The 19,303-nt window shown below is 45.5% G+C and overlaps 1 protein-coding gene across 1 annotated transcript in view; it reads left to right on the top strand.

Moving 5' to 3' along the window:
• Positions 1-1,892: 1,892 nt before the first annotated feature.
• klhl32 (kelch-like family member 32) overlaps positions 1,893-19,303 on the top strand; it is a 56,697-nt gene continuing 39,286 nt past the window's right edge. Inside the window, exons 1-4 of the mRNA XM_063198303.1 lie at positions 1,893-2,085; positions 2,884-3,249; positions 3,844-3,976; positions 5,894-6,074. Coding sequence (XP_063054373.1) covers positions 3,954-3,976; positions 5,894-6,074 — 204 coding nt within the window. The 5' untranslated portion in view covers positions 1,893-2,085; positions 2,884-3,249; positions 3,844-3,953. The remainder of the gene's footprint in view (positions 2,086-2,883; positions 3,250-3,843; positions 3,977-5,893; positions 6,075-19,303) is intronic.

Below are 19,303 nucleotides of genomic sequence, written 5' to 3'. Positions count from 1 at the left end.
AAGGGAGGTCATCAGTGTGCGTTTCAACCTTTCTTTGCATTGAACTTTTACATTTTCAGTCTGCATCTGGCTTAAATAATTGGTGTGAGATTTGAATGCAATCCTATGGAGAATATCATGATCTGCTTCAGTAGTCACAGTGCATGTTGACATGCATGTTTCTTTTAGGTGTATTTCAGATTGCCAATGTTGACAGCATTCATGTATCCCCAAACCATGTTAGTCCCACTACCATGCGTGGCTACTGAGAGGATACACTTTTTTTTGTAAAACTCACTTGTTTACCACCACACATGCTTGACACCATCTAAAGTAAATTTATTTATCTTGGTCTCAAGAGAGATGAACAGACCAAGGATATGGATCACTGGAACCATGTCGTGTGATCTGAAGAGACCCAGATAAACAAATATACTTTAGATGGTGTCAAGCATGTGTGGTGGTAAACAAGTAAGTTTTACAAAAAAAAGTGTATCCTATCAAAAGCCAAGCATGGTAGTGGGACTGACATGGTTTGGGGATGCATGGATGCTGTCAACATTGGTAATCTGAAATACACCTAAAAGAAACATGCATGTCAACATGCACTGTGACTACTGAGGCAGATCATGATATTCTCCATAGGATTGCATTCAAATCGCACACCAATCTATTCAAGCCAGATGCAGACTCAAAATGTAAAAGTTCAATGCAAAGAAAGGTTGAAACGCACACTGATGACCTCCCTTTTCATCCCTTTTCATTTGTTTCATTTCGAGACGATTCGAGCCAACACAGCCCCTTCTCTACCGGATTTTAATCTGGGGTGTACTCACTTTTGTGAGTACATGTTCAAACATTAATGGCTGTATTTGTATTTTGTTTTTTTCTGAGTGAACAAGAAATTTAAGCGGTTAAATATGTTGTTAAAAAGGTCACTAATCATTGTCAAAGTGAAATTTCTGTAATGCTTTCCTATGAAAATATATACTCACAAATCTGCAAAAACTGTGAGTGGTATACTCACTTTCGTGATATAACTTACTGTAAACTAAACAACATTAAATGAATCATTCAGACACAATGTTTTCCCCTGTGCATAAATCCTGCCCATTAGTACACTATAACACATAAGAACTCCAAATAAGTGTACTCACGTTTCTGGACGCACACAAGACATAAGAGAACTAAACAACATGTGAGTATATTATATTTAGGACCTCTGGCCCACCTACCATACCATCACGGCCCACCAGAGGGTTGATGACTGTCATACAAATCGTTAACCTCCACAGACTTTTTGAGGAATCTTCTTATATCCATGATCTTATTTCTGTTTTGTTTTTAGCTTAGCCTGCTTTCGTTGCTATGACTGACACTGACGTTCGCGCTCATTTCTGACAGTTCTATGATTGGCTAGCCTACGTTATTTCCGAATGTTTGTGATGGGTATGGAGCATTTCCGTTCAACCCACATCATGGGGAAAAAAAAGCTATCAGATTATTAGAAATAATTTAAATATCTAAAATAAATCTAATAATCTAAAATATTTTAAATCAATGATTCTGTCTTTTTTATGCCCTTTATAGTAGTCTGTCTGGATTTTTTTTTTTTTTCGTCACTTTTTTTTTTTTTTTTTTTTTTCGTCACTCTCTCCGTGGGTGGGCGGGCCTACGTCACTCAGTGGGCGGGCCTGGCCCCCTAAGGCCCGCCCATGGAGCCGGGCCTGACACCTATTCATAACACTTGTGGAGGTGTCTGGTTACCATCTCCTCCGGCCAACCGTGTCAGGTCAAGACTGAGAACTATGTGAAGTGGTTTGGCTCTGGGTGTCGCTGTATCCCACATGACCAAAAACGCATATGACCATTCTGGATAGGCGGGGCTACGTTGTAACAGTTTAGCTAACACGCGCACTGGTTGTATGTGCTCGTGTGTGTGTGTGAGTCGCTAAAGCTCGCTGGTCCCGAGTGTAACAGGGTAGGTGTTTTGCTTCCGCCGCATCCATTCTCCCAAACGTTACCATTGACTGGCATGCACGCACGAGCTGGACTATGACAACGAGAGCAAACAGCAGGAGAGGAAAGAATTAACGTCTCCGAAAGGTGAGTAAACGTCAGAAGGCTCCGCTATTTTTTGTCATCCCATTGGAGTTGTTAGTTTTCATTATAGTAGGCATATGCCCTGTCGCATGGACGCGTTTCTTTGAAACAGCTTGTCGAAACAGGGCTTTCCTCTGTAAATATGTCATCTTTTAGATGGGCAGTTGCTAGGAAACCTTACCCGGATACACACCGACCTTGGCCAGATGTGTGCGTTTTAGTGTTAGCGGGAACCAGCGTTTGACAGCTGGTCAGATATTTCCAAAGTGACGCTGGTGGGGAGGATATAGGGCACACACAGCGTTGCGCTATGTACCAGCTCCCATCTCCATCGCTGAGAGGGCCAATTTGTTTCCCATCGATTTATCACTGGCATAATGGCAATAATGTTCATGGCGGATATTGACCCAGGCTGGCAAAGGACTCATTCATACGTCCCCCTCATGCTGGGTAAATGGTTGAATGTATTGTGGACGACCACTATGCACTATGCTGCAGCAGCAACACTGCACAATCCTTTCTTTCTTGATAAACAACTTGACTTATCTCCATATGCAACAGTGCTCCAGCAAGCCCTTGTCTAAAACATCTCGTCTGTCACAGTTGCCAATGGGTTTTTTGACGTGTAGATCAACAAGTGCCAGGTGGATAAGTGTTTCTTAATATTCCTAATTCCTAATATTCCTAATCTCTCTCCCTCTCTCTCTCTCTCTCTCTCTCTCTCTCTCTCTCTCTCTCTCTCTCTCTCTCTCTCTCTCTCTCTCTCTCTCTCTCTCTCTCTCTCTCTCTCTCTCTCTCTAGCTCCCTGCCTGTCTGTCTGTGTCGCTTGAGAGACTGTGGGCTTGCACGAGTCTGCCAGAGTCGATCAGCTCTCAGCTTGCTGACTCGGTCGTCGCCCTGGCTGGCAACCCCTGGAGAGATGACCACTGGCACACGATAGGACATTAGACGCCGAAGTCTCCTGCCGTAGATCCGCTGTTAGGCCTCCTTCCTGGCGTCTCTGTCCCTGTGTCTGTCTGTGCCTTTGCTGTCTGGTCTGGGTGACATGTTGGTGTGCCAGGGTCCCGTCACAGGAAACCTCCAATCAGGATGACTTATATGCCAGCAGCACTGTCAGCATCGGTGTGTGCCACCACCACCACTACCACCCCCTCTGTCTGCCCCTTGGTGAGTGAGTGTGTGTGTGTGTGTGTGTGTGTGTGTGAGGAAGTGAGTGGGCTTGTTTGGGTGGTGCCAACCTGCGGATAAATGGGCAGTGTGCCACCACACTGCAGACAGGGGCAGTCTTGCATAGTAAAAAGAGCCGACATCGCTGTTGGGTCCTATGATGTAGTGGATAACGTGATATAGTTTATGATATAGATGTAGTTGATATCGTGAAACAATTCTGGCAATTTTGTAGTAGTGACGGTCATTGGAAATGATGAGAAACGCATTTGGTTCTATTCAATAAAGACATACAATGAGTAGAAAAAAACATCAAGCAAGCACCCCATGCTCTAGGGTGGTGAAATTCTTATTGATGCTGGGCTATATAAATGACAATGGCATTGCACCAGCCTGATGTGTGCTACTATTAAAACGCCATTGACCCATAAACCTCCCGGAGACACATTCCTGCTCCTGTCATTTGCTATGCAAATTAAAAGCAAACAGAGAATGGTTAATGGAGTTTTATATTACGGTACGGAGGAGGCTACTTCTCATCATCACGTTCAACTGTGTACTGTGTTGCCAACCATCTGTCATCCTCCTCTCCAGACTGCAGGGCCAGTGTGGTGAAGCCAGCGCGGCAAGTGTCACCTAGCCAGTGACCTCATTTACTCCCTCATCCATCCAACCATCATCCTCCACCTCCCCCAAACACAAGGATGCCCTCTGAGCCTCCCCTCAGGTATGGCACTGTAGCTGACTCCACAATCTGGATGGTTATGACTTATGAGAACAATATGTGTTTCTGGATGGTGTTTCTAATTCTGCTTGAATGATACAGGAAAGTATTGTTAATGTTTTACTGATGTCTTTCATGTGTCACATAGGTTGTGGGGTAGCTGTGGCCTAGTGGTTAAGGAGATGGGCTTTAGGTCAGAGGGTTGCAGGTTCAAACTCCAATCTTACCAATGTCGACCTCACTCCAAGGCTGACGTGCCCTTGAGCAAGGCACCCAACCCCACACTGCTCCAGGGACTGTAACCATGCCATTGAAACAGCTAATAATGTAATAATAATAGTAAAGTAACTGTAAGTCGCTTTGGATCAAGAAAAAGCATCAGCTAAGTGCAATGTAATTAAAACACCAACTCAAGCTGTTTATACTTCCATTTATTAATCTTTTGTAGATGAGTGCAATTGATTCTTATATGTTATGAAACTAAGCATCAACCAAGCAGCACATGTGTAGCCCCTTAATGCACGCTGTACCATCTGAGGCATGCAGTAATAGTCATTGAAAGGTTTATTAGCATAGCACTACTCTCCTATGACATAACACAGGGCCTTTAGTACTATGACTCTGTCATTGCCATTCTGGTAACAACAAATTTACAACGGCGTGTTTTAACAGGTTAAAAAGAAAAAAATGAAATCGATACAACAAACTACCCCCTCTGGGGCTTTGAAGACACCTTGACTCTGACCTTGACGTGAGAAGAGAGGAAGGTCTGTGTGGGGGGAGGTTGTTTTGCTCAGAGGAGGTAGAGGAGGAAGGAGGGAAGCATAGGGTGCGTTCTAATATGCGACCTTGCGTCCTCCACTTGTGCTTGTGGCCTGCTTCTGGCCCCTCCTCCGTGGAGAAAACAATAAAGTTTCCCCGCTGTCAGCCTAGCCAATCTGTCTTTTGGGGGACTATTCTTCATTTACCATCCTGCTTGAAAATGAGAAAATGACTTTAGAATTGAGCTTTTGCGAGAAATTGAAATATAATGCTGTTGTCAGTGATGTCATCTCAACGTATTACTTCCTGGTACGAGGCCAAAAGCACAAGTGGAGGACGCAAAGTTGCATATTGGAATGCACCCATAGACTCAAGAGTGGGACAAAGGAAGAGCTTGTAAAGAGCTTAGGAAGATGTTGCGAAGGGGAACAGAGATATCAGGAGTGTTTGTTTATACTGTAGGAGATGTCATGTGGACATCACATGGATCAGGGGGGGGGCGGGGGCAAGAGCAAAGCAAGTCAAGACGGAAATAAGGGCTGCTGCCCAGGGATTTAGCATTGTGCGTAAAAGACCTTTCTCCTCTGCTCCAGCTCTCTCAGACTCACAAAGGAGAGGTGCAATTTAACATTTAATTTACATTTAAATTACAATTGTGCAATGCAATTGTGCAAATATACATATAACCTATCAACACACTCACATGCACGCACACACGTGCGCATGCACGCACGACACACACACACTCACACACAAACACACACACACACACACACGCATATGCACACACACACGCTCACACTCATGCACACGCACACTCTCACGCACACACACACACACACACACACACAGCCATATATTGAAATGACAGTCACGTCTTCAGTTTCAGCAGGAAATTGCAAAGAGATATTAGCATTAGCATTTTGTCTCCTTCCTTTGTGGGGTTTTATTGGTGTGCTCTCTACCTTTTTCTTTTTTTTGTCTTTGCCTTCTGTCTTTTCTCTCTTCTGCCTCTCTCCCTTTCCTCCTTGACCCACATTCTCTCTCTCTCTCTCTCTCTCTCTCTCTCTCTCTCTCTCTCTCTCTCTCTCTCTCTCTCTCTCTCTCTCTCTCTCTCTCTCTCTCTCTCTCTCTCTCTCTCTCTCTCTCTCTCCTCAGTTCCCAGGACATGCTGACAGGCCAGAGACTGTGTCAGTCCAAGTCGCATCAGGATGCGGTTCTCTCTGCCCTCAACCAGCAGCGGAAGGACGGCCTCCTTTGTGATGTCACACTGGTTGCAGAGGAGGAGAAGTTCCACGCCCACAAGGCGGTGCTTGCGGCGTGCAGTGATTACTTCAGGGTGAGTTCAGGGTCTTACCTGGTCCTCATGGTTGGAAATTGGCACCAATCACCAGGCAAATGCTGTTAAAATGTGAAAATGCATAGTACGTTTTGGCTGGAAATGTATAATTTGCTATTGAATGGCTGATGAATTTCATAACTTACTGTACTTGCTAGTGCATGGCAAAGGCTGATGATTTTTATTTCTACCTGAGTTGTGTAGCCCCTTAATGCACGCCGTACCTCCTGTGGCACGCTGTAATAGACATTGAAAGTTAACTACTATAGCACTACACTACTATGACAGTGCACAGGGCCTTTAGTAATACATTACTACTTGGTCATTGCCATTCTGGTAACAGCTCATTTATAATGCCGGGTCTTAAGGGGATAAAGTAGTACCAGAGAGACTGGATAATACTCCTAGAATCTCTGGTACTACTGTTACAAACACACGTAGTATGATTGTGATGGTGTGACCATCACTAGGGTTGTGAGTGTGTTCTGACTGTCAAGCCAACGAGCTTGGCTCTTTAATGTAGTGGTCAGTGCCCCAGTTTACTACTCCATAAGGTCTGGGTTTGAGTCCTAGCTGGACAACTCTACTCCCCTTCGCTACAAATTGTGTCAGAAGTAGGGTGGCTATACTGTGAGGCCATCAGAAGCGTACCCATTGTGTGTGAGCCGTAATTCCATGTGAGGGACCAACAGGATTGGTGACCCCGACACGAGGGACCTCAGTGAGGGGTGAAGCAGGATGAAGCAAGATGATGGGGCACACTGGGCGGGAGAGTTGCGTGAGGGAAACCATGAGTGTGGGAAGTGTGGGAAATGTGTGAAGCGCACGCCGGGTCCGCTTCCCGAATGGGAGGGCAATGTGATGGAGTGACCATCACTAGGGTTGTGGGTGTCTTCTGGCTCTTTGGTGTAGTGGTCAGAGCCCCAGTTTACTACCCCAGAAGGTGCGGGCCCTAGTGCTGCTTGGGTGTTAAAGTCATATGTTACTCTGGTGTGTGTGTGTGTGTGTGTGTGTGTGTGTGTGTGTGTGTGTGTGTGTGTGTGTGTGTGTGTGTGTGTGTGTGTGTGAGAGAGAGTGAGTGCGTGTGTGTGTTTGTGTGTGTGTTGGGAGGTACGGTGCAGTTTGGGACTCCCATTATACCTCTTCCCACCACAAGATGCTGCAAGTTGTCTGGCTATACTCAAGTCTGTACAAAGGAGCGGATCAGGGTAGGGCAGTCATGGGTAAGCGGTTAGGGCGTCAGGCTTAAAGTTGCCGGTTCAACTCCCGACCCACCAGGTTGGAGGGGGGAGTAATCAACCAGTGCTCTCCCCCATCCTCCTCCATGACTGAGGTACCCTGAGCATGATGCCGGACTGCCGCGCACTGCTCCATCTCGGGCTTCCCCCTTGCACGGGTGATGCATAAATGCAATTCTGTTGTGTGCAGTGTGCACTTGTGCTTTGGAGTGCTGTGTCACAATGACAATGGGAGTTGGAGTTTCCCAATGGGCTGTCACTTCACATCATGACTCCTGAGGCCCTTGGGCCAGAAACAACAACCCCCCCCCCGGCATAGGTGTTAGTTTCCGAAACGTTTCATGGTTTTAGGCCAGATATTAAAGAGCCTGTGTTGTTTGTGGTTCGAGGGGGTTTGTCCCCTGGCAAAATTTAACAATACAATTGACACAATTAAAAGTGCAATTTAACGCAATACAAGAATGGAAATATAGAGGCTTGGGTGTGAGGACCCCCTTGGCTCTTGGGGCCCTGTGCCTGGGCCCAGTAGGCCCGTGCAATAAACTGTCCATGTCTGCACATCTGTCCGCTTGTCACAGATGTATTTTTTTGGGCAATAGGTTTTTACCAGGTGGCTTGGTTTGCACCAGATCGTGTGTATCACATGTAATAATGTTGAATAAATTTAGCTGAATAGGTATTCAGAATCGACACCACCCATTTTCTTTTCTTTTTTTTGACACCACCTATTTTCATTATTGTATTTACCACTACTGCAGTCTTAGAAACTCATGACATTTCACAAGCAAAGACAGCGATGCTTGTCGACAAACAAAGATCGTCATGCACCTTTGATATCACTTGTCGGTCCAGCGTCCGGTATCCAAACTCTGGTGTATGGCGGTGGTAGAGAGATGTGAGACCCAGCACATTCACGGAGGACGCAATAGCAAAACAACAGCAGGATGAACAACATCACTTAGAAATCAAATACGCAGAATCGATCAAACTTGATCTAATTTCCATGTCAGTCATTGCAGCTCAAATCCTGTTTGGCTCGCTGTTTGAAATGGATCCTTGGCTAAATCGTACTAACATGGGGGCAGCATCAGCTGTGCTGTCACCACTCCACACCCTAGTTCCCCTCTCCCTGTCATTTCTGGTAGGACAGTAAGTGGCAGCCATGACTTAATGGTTAGGAAATTGGGCTTGGGACCAGAACGATGTTGAATCCTGTATGAGTATAGTCGTAATTTTGGTGGTCTCTGTCTAACAGTTTCTTCCATGGTTTACTGTAAGTGCCCTCAACAAAGGCACCTAACCCCAACATAACCCCACCTAACCCCAACATACTTTGTTCAAAATAACTTCAAGTTGCTTTGAATAAAAGTGTCTACTTACATGTAAAGGTGCACTGTGTAAGATTGTGGCCAGGGTAGGTATTGCAACTGTGCTGCTCATTGAAACTGAGCTGCCTGTTGTCAAATTTGACCTTTTTCAAAATGACGGACCATTGAGAAGATCCCCCTTTTCATGTATGAAAAGTGCAATTTTCCCAGTCATAATGAATACGTAGAATTTGATGGTGGTGGTAAGTATTCATGAAAAAGGTAACATTTGTGAATGGGCAGCATGAATTCAGGAAATAAACTACCGGTACTTAAATATTACACAGTGCACCTTTAATGTAAGATAACGTAGAGGTGAATAGAGTATGGCTCGGCAATTCATTATTCACAAATTGTAGTCAAGTCACAATGATCAGTAATCTCAGGCAATTTCAGGCAATAATCTGTCATTTGGCAGCATTTGCAGTATCTGCTATCCATGCACCACGTCTATTTATCAAGTAATGCTTGTCTTGAAGCTATACAGCACGGCTCTGCCATCCAGTCGGCTTGATTATGTCCTCTTTTGAAAGTCGCTTTGGTTATAAAGCGTCTGCCAAATGCAATGTAATGTAGTAGACAAAAAGATTGCAGAAAGAGGTTGCTGTCGCATTGTGAATATCAAGGCAGGTGTGGGAAAGTCACGATGGGAAATATCGGTTGTTGGGACAAAATAAATCATGACGACTCCTTTTTGTCGCACCACCCAGCCCTAGACAAGAGAGGCTGTCACGGTGCCCTTTGTGACCCCTCCCATGATGTTCTGGTGGCATGGTGCTTAATTTAGCCCATGCAGACGTGTGTGTGTGTGTGTGTGTGTGTGTGTGTGTGTGTGTGTGTGTGTGTGTGTGTGTGTGTGTGTGTGTGTGTGTGCTGGTTGGGGCCGGGGGGGTAGGGATGTGATCAGATGTAGACTTTTGTCTGGTCTGGAAACAGGAGATGCACCTGTGTGTGTGTGTGTTTGTGTGTGTGTGTGTGTGTGTGTGTGTGTGTGTGTGTGTGTGTGTGTGTGTGTGTGTGTGTGTGTGTGTGTGTGTGTGTGTGTGTGTGTGTGTGTGTAGGGCAGAATTGGAGATGCGATTCCATGTACTACAGTAGACGGCGTCTGTGTGTGTCTGTGTATGTCTGTGTCTGTGTGTGTGCTTTTGCATGCACGTGTGTGTGTGTTGCAGAGCAGGGCATGTGATTGGGTGTAGACGTCTGTGTGTGGTGAAGCGGGAGATGTGATTGGTTATTGATGTGTGTACGGGTCAGGCTTGGCTTGCCATTGGATGCATGCCTAAGTTTAATCAGTCATTAAGGCTTCGGCTGGTTGAAAGCTGGCTGCTTGGAGCAGTCAAGTGAATTAAGCTCCCCATCTCAATCTGTTCTCTTCCCATTCAGTCGCGCGCGTGTGTGTGTGTGTGTGTGTGTGTGTGTGTGTGTGTGTGTGTGTGTGTGTGTGTGTGTGTGTGTGTGTGTGTGTGTGTGTGTGTGTGTGTATGTGTTTGTGTGCGTTTGCGTCTGTGTGTGTGTGCATGTGCATGTGCATGTGCATGTGCATGTGTATGTGCGCGTGCGCCCGTGCGCGCGTGTGTGTGTGCGTGCGTGCGTGCGTGCATGTTTGTTTGGGTATGTGTGATTGTATAGTGTGTGTCAGTAGGGCCTGTGTCTGAGTGTATGTGCATGTGTGGTTGATGTTCATTTGGATGCAACCAGACATACTGTCACTAGGATAGCTCACTATGTGTTTGCTGTGTGTGTATGCGTGTGTATGTGTGGGTGTGTGTGCGTGAGACAGAGCCTATTGAGCATATTGAATGCCTGTTGGAAGTGGTTGGCTGGTAACATACAGTTCATCATAACTGCCCAACCCACAGCAGAGACGAAGAGATGAGAGGAAAGCAGGATGGAGAAAATGAGCAAGAGAGAGTAGAGGAGAGGTACGAATGACAAGAGCATGTGAAGAGAGAACAGAGGATGAACAGCAGTAGTTCAGAGATAAAGAAGAGGAGAAGAACTCGTGATTTGTATACCTATTTGTTTCATGGCACTTTAGCCTTGATTCCGACATGAAAGTGAAGATGGAGACAGGCAGTGGGAGAGAGATGGGCAAGGGTTGGGACATGACCCAGGCCGGATTCGAACCCATGGGTCCCCCTATGCCATAGGGCCTATGGGAAGCAGTGTTATGCTGTGTGTACAGCCAAAGCGACCTACGCAACAGGAGCGACGGAAGTCATTATTTCGCCATGGAGTGACCGGAGTTAAGTCGCCGGGAGCAAAGCGACCTGGGTGATCAGAACGAATGTCAGCGGTTAAAAGTCAAGATAATAATATGGTATGAGCTATGACGAGGTTTGGCAAAAAACAATTACAGTATATCACGAAAGTGAATACACCCCTCACAGTTTTGCAGATTTTTGAGTATATCTTTTCATTGGAACACATTACAGAAATGTAACTTTGACACAATGATTAGTGACCTTTTAACAACATATTTAACCGCTTAAATTTCTTGTTCACTTAGAAAAAAACAAAATACAGCCATTAATGTTTGAACATGTACTCACAAAAGTGAGTACACCCCAGATTAAAATCCGGTAGAGAAGGGGCTATGTTGGCTCGAATCGTCTCGAAATGAAAAGGGACGACAAGGGAGGTCATCAGTGTGCGTTTTAACCTTTCGTTGCATTGAACTTTTAAATTTTGAGTCTGCATCTGGCTTAAATAGATTGGTGTGAGATTTGAATGCAATCCTATGGAGAATATCATGATCTGCTTCAGTAGTCACAGTGCATGTTGACATGTATGTTTCTTTTAGGTGTATTTCAGATTGCCAATGTTGACAGCATTCATGCATCCCCAAACCATGTCAGTCCCACTACCATGCTTGGCTTATGAGAGGATACACCCTTTTTGTAAAACTCACTTGTTTACCACCACACATGCTTGACACCATCTAAAGCAAATTTGTTTATCTTGGTCTCAAGAGAGATGAACAGACCAAGGATATGGATCACTGGAACCATGTCGTGTGATCTGAAGAGACCAAGATAAACAAATTTGCTTTAGATGGTGTCAAGCATGTGTGGTGGTAAACAAGTGAGTTTTACAAAAAAGGTGTATCCTCTCATAAGCCAAGCATGGTAGTGGGACTGACATGGTTTGGGGATGCATGAATGCTGTCAACATTGGCAATCTGAAATACACCTAAAAGAAACATGCATGTCAACATGCACTGTGACTACTGAAGCAGATCATGATATTCTCCATAGGATTGCATTCAAATCTCACACCAATCTATTTAAGCCAGATGCAGACTCAAAATTTAAAAGTTCAATGCAAAGAAAGGTTGAAACGCACACTGATGACCTCCCTTGTCATCCCTTTTCATTTCGTTTCATTTCGAGACGATTCGAGCCAACATAGCCCCTTCTCTACTGGATTTTAATCTGGGGTGTACTCACTTTTGTGAGTACATGTTCAAACATTAATGGCTGTATTTTGTTTTTTTCTAAGTGAACAAGAAATTTAAGCGGTTAAATATGTTGTTAAAAGGTCACTAATCATTGTGTCAAAGTTACATTTCTGTAATGCTTTCCTATGAAAAGATATACTCAAAAATCTGCAAAACTGTGAGGGGTGTATTCACTTTCGTGATATACTGTATGTTCGTGTCTCCAAATGTTCCAGGCTGAAAAGCCAGAGGCGTTATGTGATTAGCTAAATCAAACATGTCAATGTCACATACAGAACGAATACAGTCGCCTGACAAGCCAGACTAAATATGAGATTAAATGTGAATATTTAATCTGGTGAGACATCAGAAGATTATTGATGGGAACAACTCGTTGTTTTTCAAACTCTGTTGGCCAACGCTTTGTCGTCACTCCCTGAAAACCCTGTCCGATTTACATCCAAAGATTCAAAACAAATCAAAACAAGTCTTCTGCGTTGTGATTGGTCCGCCAGTTTCAGGGCCTTGGGCATTGTCCGAGGCTAGACCCACTTGCAGGCAAAAATAAGTTGGGCTGCTGGAAGGTGGGGCTAGTTTACTAGGCTACGAATACAACAAATTCATGCTAAAATTTCAACGGCCTTGGCTACTTGGTAGCTAAGCTTAGGTTGTTTCTGCAGCTTCAGCGCACTACACCACATCACCTGTCGAGGAGGAGCACTTACGTATGAGGACGAATGAGAAACTCTGATAGTCCATGAGTTATGTTGTTTTGTCCTCTACACAGGACGGAAGGAAAAGGGGAGTGTAGGACACAGGGAAGAGGAGTAGAACAATGAAGACAAAGAGAAATGAAGAGAGAGGGATAGATAGAGACAAGAAAAGATGGGTGAGGAATGGAAGCCAAGAGGGAAGGGGGGGAAGAATGAGAGAAAGGAAGGAAAGGACAAAGGGAGGCAGGCCAAGGAGAGAGAGAGAGAGAGAGAGAGAGAGAGAGAGAGAGAGAGAGAGAGAGAGAGAGAGAGAGAGAGAGAGAGAGAGAGAGAGAGAGAGAGAGAGAGAGAGGCATCCATAAGGAGGAATAGAGGAGAGGGAGGGGTGAAAAGGGTATTTGATATTCGATATTTGATTAGGATTCCCATTAGCTGATGCACACATCTACTTCTCCTGTGGTCCACACAGAACATATGACATATGAGAGAGAGAGAGAGAGAGAGAGAGAGAGAGAGAGAGAGAGAGAGAGAGAGAGAGAGAGAGAGAGAGAGAGAGAGAGAGAGAGAGAGAGAGACAGAGAGAGAGTGAGAGAGAGAGAGAGAGAGAGAGAGAGAGAGAGAGAGAGAGAGACAGACAGACAGACAGACACAGACACAGAGAGAGTGTGTGGGTGTGTGTGTGTGTGTGTGAGAGAGAGAGAGAGAAAGAGAGAGAGACACAGAGACAGAGACAGAGTCAGACAGAGACAGAGACAGACAGACAGATACGAGAAGGTCCTGCTTCTGCTCCTGATAACGCTGCATCCCAGTCAGGGAGAATGGCAGGCAGGGACAGTACAGTACTGTACAAATGGCAGCAGTGGCAGTGAGCGAGCAGAGCAGAGGAGGAGATTTGATTTCCAGGCAGCCAGAGCAGATTAAAGTGGAGGCCCGATAAATCCCCCTGGAAACAGCCAAGCATCGGGCAGATTACGCCCCAATCCAAGGAGGGATTTATTTAGGCCAGGTACTGGAGCTCCGCTCCACTCTACTCTACTTCACTCTCTCTCTCTGCCGGCTGTATTGTGTGTGTGTGTGTTTAGTGTGTGTGTGTGTACATGTGTGTGTGCGTGAGTGCATCCTTCTGTACGTCGGTGTGTGTGTGTTTGTGTTTGTGTTTGAGAGGGCAACAAAAGCACAGCTATGCTGAAGGTTGATGTCTTTTTTTTATTGATTTTCTTTTTTTTTCTCGAGGCAGAGGGATTGGGGTCCTGGGTTTTTCACAAGAAAGAAGACGAGATGTAGGATTGTGTGTGGTGCTTCAGTAGTGCTACTGTTTCTCTTTTTTGTGATCTTTTTTTTTCTTTCATTAAACAACCGCAAAGTAAATGGAACAACACATGTACAACAATGCAATCAACACAAAGCCCTAAGTCCACCCACCCAACCCCACCCAAATCCCACACCGAAAACCTCACACAATACACAACATGCAACACACACAAAAAAAACAAAAAAAAAACAGCATGTAACACCAAGACAAGGACAAGTAGTGCTACTGTTTCTCAATCAGAGAGACGGATTGCAGGAATACTTGTACGTACATAGACATATCAGATCTCACAGTATTGTATTCTATATGCCTGCACCTTGTGTTCATCTGCTTTGCAGTGTCAGGGAAGCATTTGATATGAAACACTATAGAGGAGATTAAACAAGGCTGATGGGCATTCGCAGGAGCAGGCTTGTTTTCGTGAAATAAACAGATTTGTTGGGGGGGTATCTCTCTCTCTCTCTCTCTCTCTCTCTCTCTCTCTCTTTTCTCTCTCTCTCTCTCTCTCTCTCTCTGTGTGTGCGTGTGTGTTTGTTTTACAGAGAGAAAAGGGAAGAGAGACAAAGAGAGAGAGAGAAAGAGAGAGAAAGTGTGTATTTGTGTGTGTTTAAGTAAGAGCCTACAGGGTCTTCTCTCTGGCAGGTTGTCTTTTTTCTTACAATGTGGTCGCATCAGAGTTCCTGGCATGCATGACAAGAGAGAGAATGGGTGATAGAGACATTCAGAAAAATAGGCTTGTTGAAGTGTATGGTCACACACACACACACACACACACACACACACACACACACACACACACACACACACACACACACACACACACACACACACACACACACACACACACACACACACACACACACACACACACACACACCATGAAGAGTGAGCTCCACAGCAACATGGTGAAATCATGAGAATGCATTTAAATACAATGCAATAAATACAATGGATTTAAATACAATGGATTTTGTGTTCCACACTCTTATGTGTACATTACAACACTCTGTGACAGGTTAGGTGTATTTGGTCTGGGCATAATTTTGACAATTCCTTTGTTTCACTGTTGGCAAAACGTTGCTTTACTGACAGTTTAGGGTTAGGGGTGGTCGGGACGCGACTTGGCATTTTTTCGTTTAGCAACACAATTTTGTGGTGACCACGGGAAAAACGAATTAGCTTGCGCGAGGCTGGTCATGTGACAGGGTGTTTTCTAGGGTGTTGCCTTTCACGCTTTAAAAAGAAAATGCACAGAATGCACAGATATAAAGCTGTTTAGTAGCCCAGTTCCTCAGTGCCTTTTTCCCATTACATTACATTGCATTTGGCAGACGCTTTTTAACCAAATTGACTAGTCGAAGGCCTAATCATAGTCAACATACCTAGCAGATACAAAGTGCACAGGTAAATATACAGTGCCGATAAGCCAAGTTGTTCCACCATCCATCACATCAGGAATTATGCAATAATCACTTGTGGGGACATACAAAAATAACCAAAATGCACAAAACCTGTGATGGGGGAGGCTTGAAGCACAACACGGCGTTAGGCACAGACCATGCACAGGCAACATCACCAGGGCTCGAGTCCAGCCAGGGTCTTTTTTTCAGCCCTTCCCCTCCTCTCTATCTCTCCTACTGCTTTCTTTTCTCTGCACTTTCCCATCTGGATAAAGGTAGAAAAAGCCAGAAAAAAATAATTTGAAAAGCAAATCTGTTATAGGCAGGCAGACTCACATAAGGTCGTACGACTTGGGAGCAGTATGCTTTTGCTGCACTGAGGCATATAAGGTAGGGCCTACAGTATTTACTGGAGCTTTGCCGTATACTTACAGAAGAGAATCAACTGGTTTGAGAGACACTGCTCTCTCAACTATTTACCTTTGAATAGGGCTGCACGATTATGGAAAAAAAACATTAGCATGATTATTTGGATCAAAATTGAAATCACGATTATCAATCATAATTATTAATGCAATCATTGAACAATGACAAAAAAATGAATTTTATTGCATTTCTTTCAAAAAAACAAACAATTTTCAGTGCAGTATGTAATTTAAAATCACAAATTGAAATCTAACAATGTACACATGATGTACACACACACAGAAATGTCCAAAGGATAGATGGATAACATCTATCTATCTATCTAATTATGAAAGCATAAAGCATGTTTACATATTGCTTGAAACATGTGAACGAACAGCTCCTCTCTGAAATCTTGAGCATTGAAACAAGTGAAGCAACTGGTAAATGGTTGCTCCTGCCTGCTGTATCTGTGGCTGCTGCTGCTGCTCCTGCTGCTGTGGCGACTGCTGTTGGAGCTGAGCTAACAGGATTCATTTGTCATGGTCATCTGAGTTCACCACACACACAGGCACGCACGCACGCAGGCACGCACGCACCCACGCATGCAGACACACACACACACACTTGCTCATACACTTACACTCCTTAGTACATGCAGCCTCTCATTCTCACACACACTGACCTTGTCCTGAATCATAGATCACAGATGCACACACACACACATTGACACACACACATTCGCACACACACACACACACACACACACACACACACGCGCGCGCGCACACACACGCGCACACACACACACACACGCACACGCACACGCACACACACACACACACAAAGATCCCTCCAGGTTACGAGAGTGGCTCATGGTCACTCAACCAGTAAGAGTTTAATTAACTCACACTTTCTCACCGCAGGGCCCCTGCCCTAACAAGACACTTGAGTCCGTACCCTCAGCCTCTCATTCTCACACACACTGACCTTGTCCTGAATCATAGATCACAGATGCACACACACACACATTCGCACACACACATTCGCACACACACACACACACACACACACACACAGAGACATTAGACAATGCATGACCTTACACTACACTACAGTTTCATCCAAAGCAACGTACGTACAAAATAGGACATAAAGAGGACAAATGGGCCAAAGGCAGGGGAGCTACTGAACCAGAGCAAATAGGACCTGGACAAGCAGAGCACCTTCTATGCAACACCTCGGGCTAGACCCATGGAGTTCAGAGTTGTGACAACAGGGGAAGTAGATTTGCCACTTGTTTCAATGAAGATTGCAACAGTGCCTGGAAGCGGCTTTCTTTCCTTAGAGAACACATAACAAGCCAACATGAAGGAGAAATGTGTAATTACCCTCAAATATATGCATTAGCTATCAGCTTACTTATGATGATTCATTACAATTTGCTGACATCATGTAAATCTGCAACAATAAGAACTATTTAGGATACACACCCTGCTGTGGAAGCCACTTCCTGGCACTAACAGAGCACAGTGAGCAGCCCCAAAGAGGGTGGAGTTTGGCCCTGAGCCGCCATTTTTGTGTAGACAACATGGACCATAGCAGTCAATGGGATTAGCTAGACTCTGCCCAAAGAGGGCTCTGCCCCAGGCTAATCCAGTGGTTCCCAAACTGTGGGTCAGGACCCATAGGGTTTTGCGGAGGTACTGCAGGGGGGTTGCAGAGACCGGATTGTTGTGGTATGGATTGTGTCTACTGTGTTGTCATCAGAGATATCAAGTCACACTGTTTCGGTTTGGTCATCAACGTTTCGGTCCTCTGACCTTCTTCACGTAAAGAAGATGGAAGACATATGACTGAAATGTATTAAAGTTTGCTGGTGGAATAGACAGTGTGCTGGTTTTCTTATTACAATTAAATGACAACCTCACTGGGTTAATATCTAACGCACCTGTCCAACTACAGAGGTGTGCAACAGTGTCCGTTTTGAACTGTCTTCATGAAGTAACATGTGGACTCAGAGTGTGTAGGGCAGTCATGGGTGAGCGGTTAGGGCGTCAGACTTGCATCCCAGAGGTTGCCGGTTCAACTCCCGACCCGCCAGGTTGGTGGGAGGAGTAATCAACCAGTGCTCCCCCCCATCCTCCTCCATGACTGAGGTACCCTGAGCATGGTACCGTCCCACCGCACTGCTCCCCATGGGGCGCCACTGAGGGCTGCCCCCTTGCACGGGTGAGGCATAAATGCAATTTCGTTGTGTGCAGTGTTCACTTGTGTGCTGTGGAGTGCTGTGTCACAATGACAATGGGAGTTGGAGTTTCCCAATGGGCTTTCTTTCACTTTCACTTCACAAGTTAACTTCTCTAATGCCTTTCATGCACTGTGTGTGTGTGTGTGCTTGTGTGTGCGTGTGTGTGTGTGTGTGCGCGTGTGCGTGCGTGTGCATGCATGCAGGTGTGCGTGTGACGTGTGTATGTGTGTGTACAGTATTTGCGCCGGTACTTGCACTACACACACAACGGAGGATTTATCTGAGCTTTAGACTCAAGTCCCAAGCCAACCGTGTTATGATTGGTTGGCTGGCTGTCATGTCCTCCCTCTTCCTGTGTGGTGTTGGTGTTGTGGTGTTGGTGGTGTGCTTTGATCAATGCCTTTCCCATCCACCCACTGTGAGACGGCGATCGATGACTTTGATTAGTGGCCGCCCAGTAGGGGGTGTGCTTTGAGCATGCGTGCGTGTGTTCGTGCGTGTGTGTGTGTGTGTGTGTGTGTGTGTGTGTGTGTGTGTGTGTGTGTGTGTGTGTGTGTGTGTTTGGTTGATTGTGTATGTAGTGTGTATGTGTGCGTGTGTGTGTGTCCGCCGTGCATGCGTGCATGTGTGTGTGTGGGTGTATGTGTGTGTTCCAGTGCGTGCATTCATGCGTGCGTGCATAGGTGCATGCGTGCATAGGTGCGTGCGTGCATAGGTGCATGCGTGCATAGGTGCGTGCGTGCATGGTTACATGTGTGTGTGTGTGTGTGTGTGACCCATTGCCTTTGATTACTGGGCACCCAGTAGGGGGTGTGCTGTGAATGACGAGGCCAGGCAGTCACCAGCCACCCTACCACCACCACCACCACTAGCGCTGCTCTGATTATTATAGCGGGTGGGTAGCAGGGTGGCAGCGTGAGTGATGTGTGTGTGTGTGCGTGTGTGTGTGTGTGTGTGTGTGTGTGTGTGTGTGTGTGTGTGTGTGTGTGTGTGTGTGTGTGTGTGTGTGTGTCTGTGTGTGTGTGTGTGTGTGTGTGTGTGTGTGTGTGTGTGTGTGTGTGTGTGTGTGTGTGCACCCAGTCATCACTCTTACATCCACATGTC

The sequence above is a fragment of the Engraulis encrasicolus genome, chromosome 5 (genome assembly GCF_034702125.1).
Source record: "Engraulis encrasicolus isolate BLACKSEA-1 chromosome 5, IST_EnEncr_1.0, whole genome shotgun sequence".
In the NCBI taxonomy this organism is placed as follows: Eukaryota; Metazoa; Chordata; class Actinopteri; order Clupeiformes; family Engraulidae; genus Engraulis; species Engraulis encrasicolus.
The sequence above is the reverse complement of the archived record's forward strand: the minus strand, read 5'-3'. Positions and strand labels throughout refer to the sequence as shown.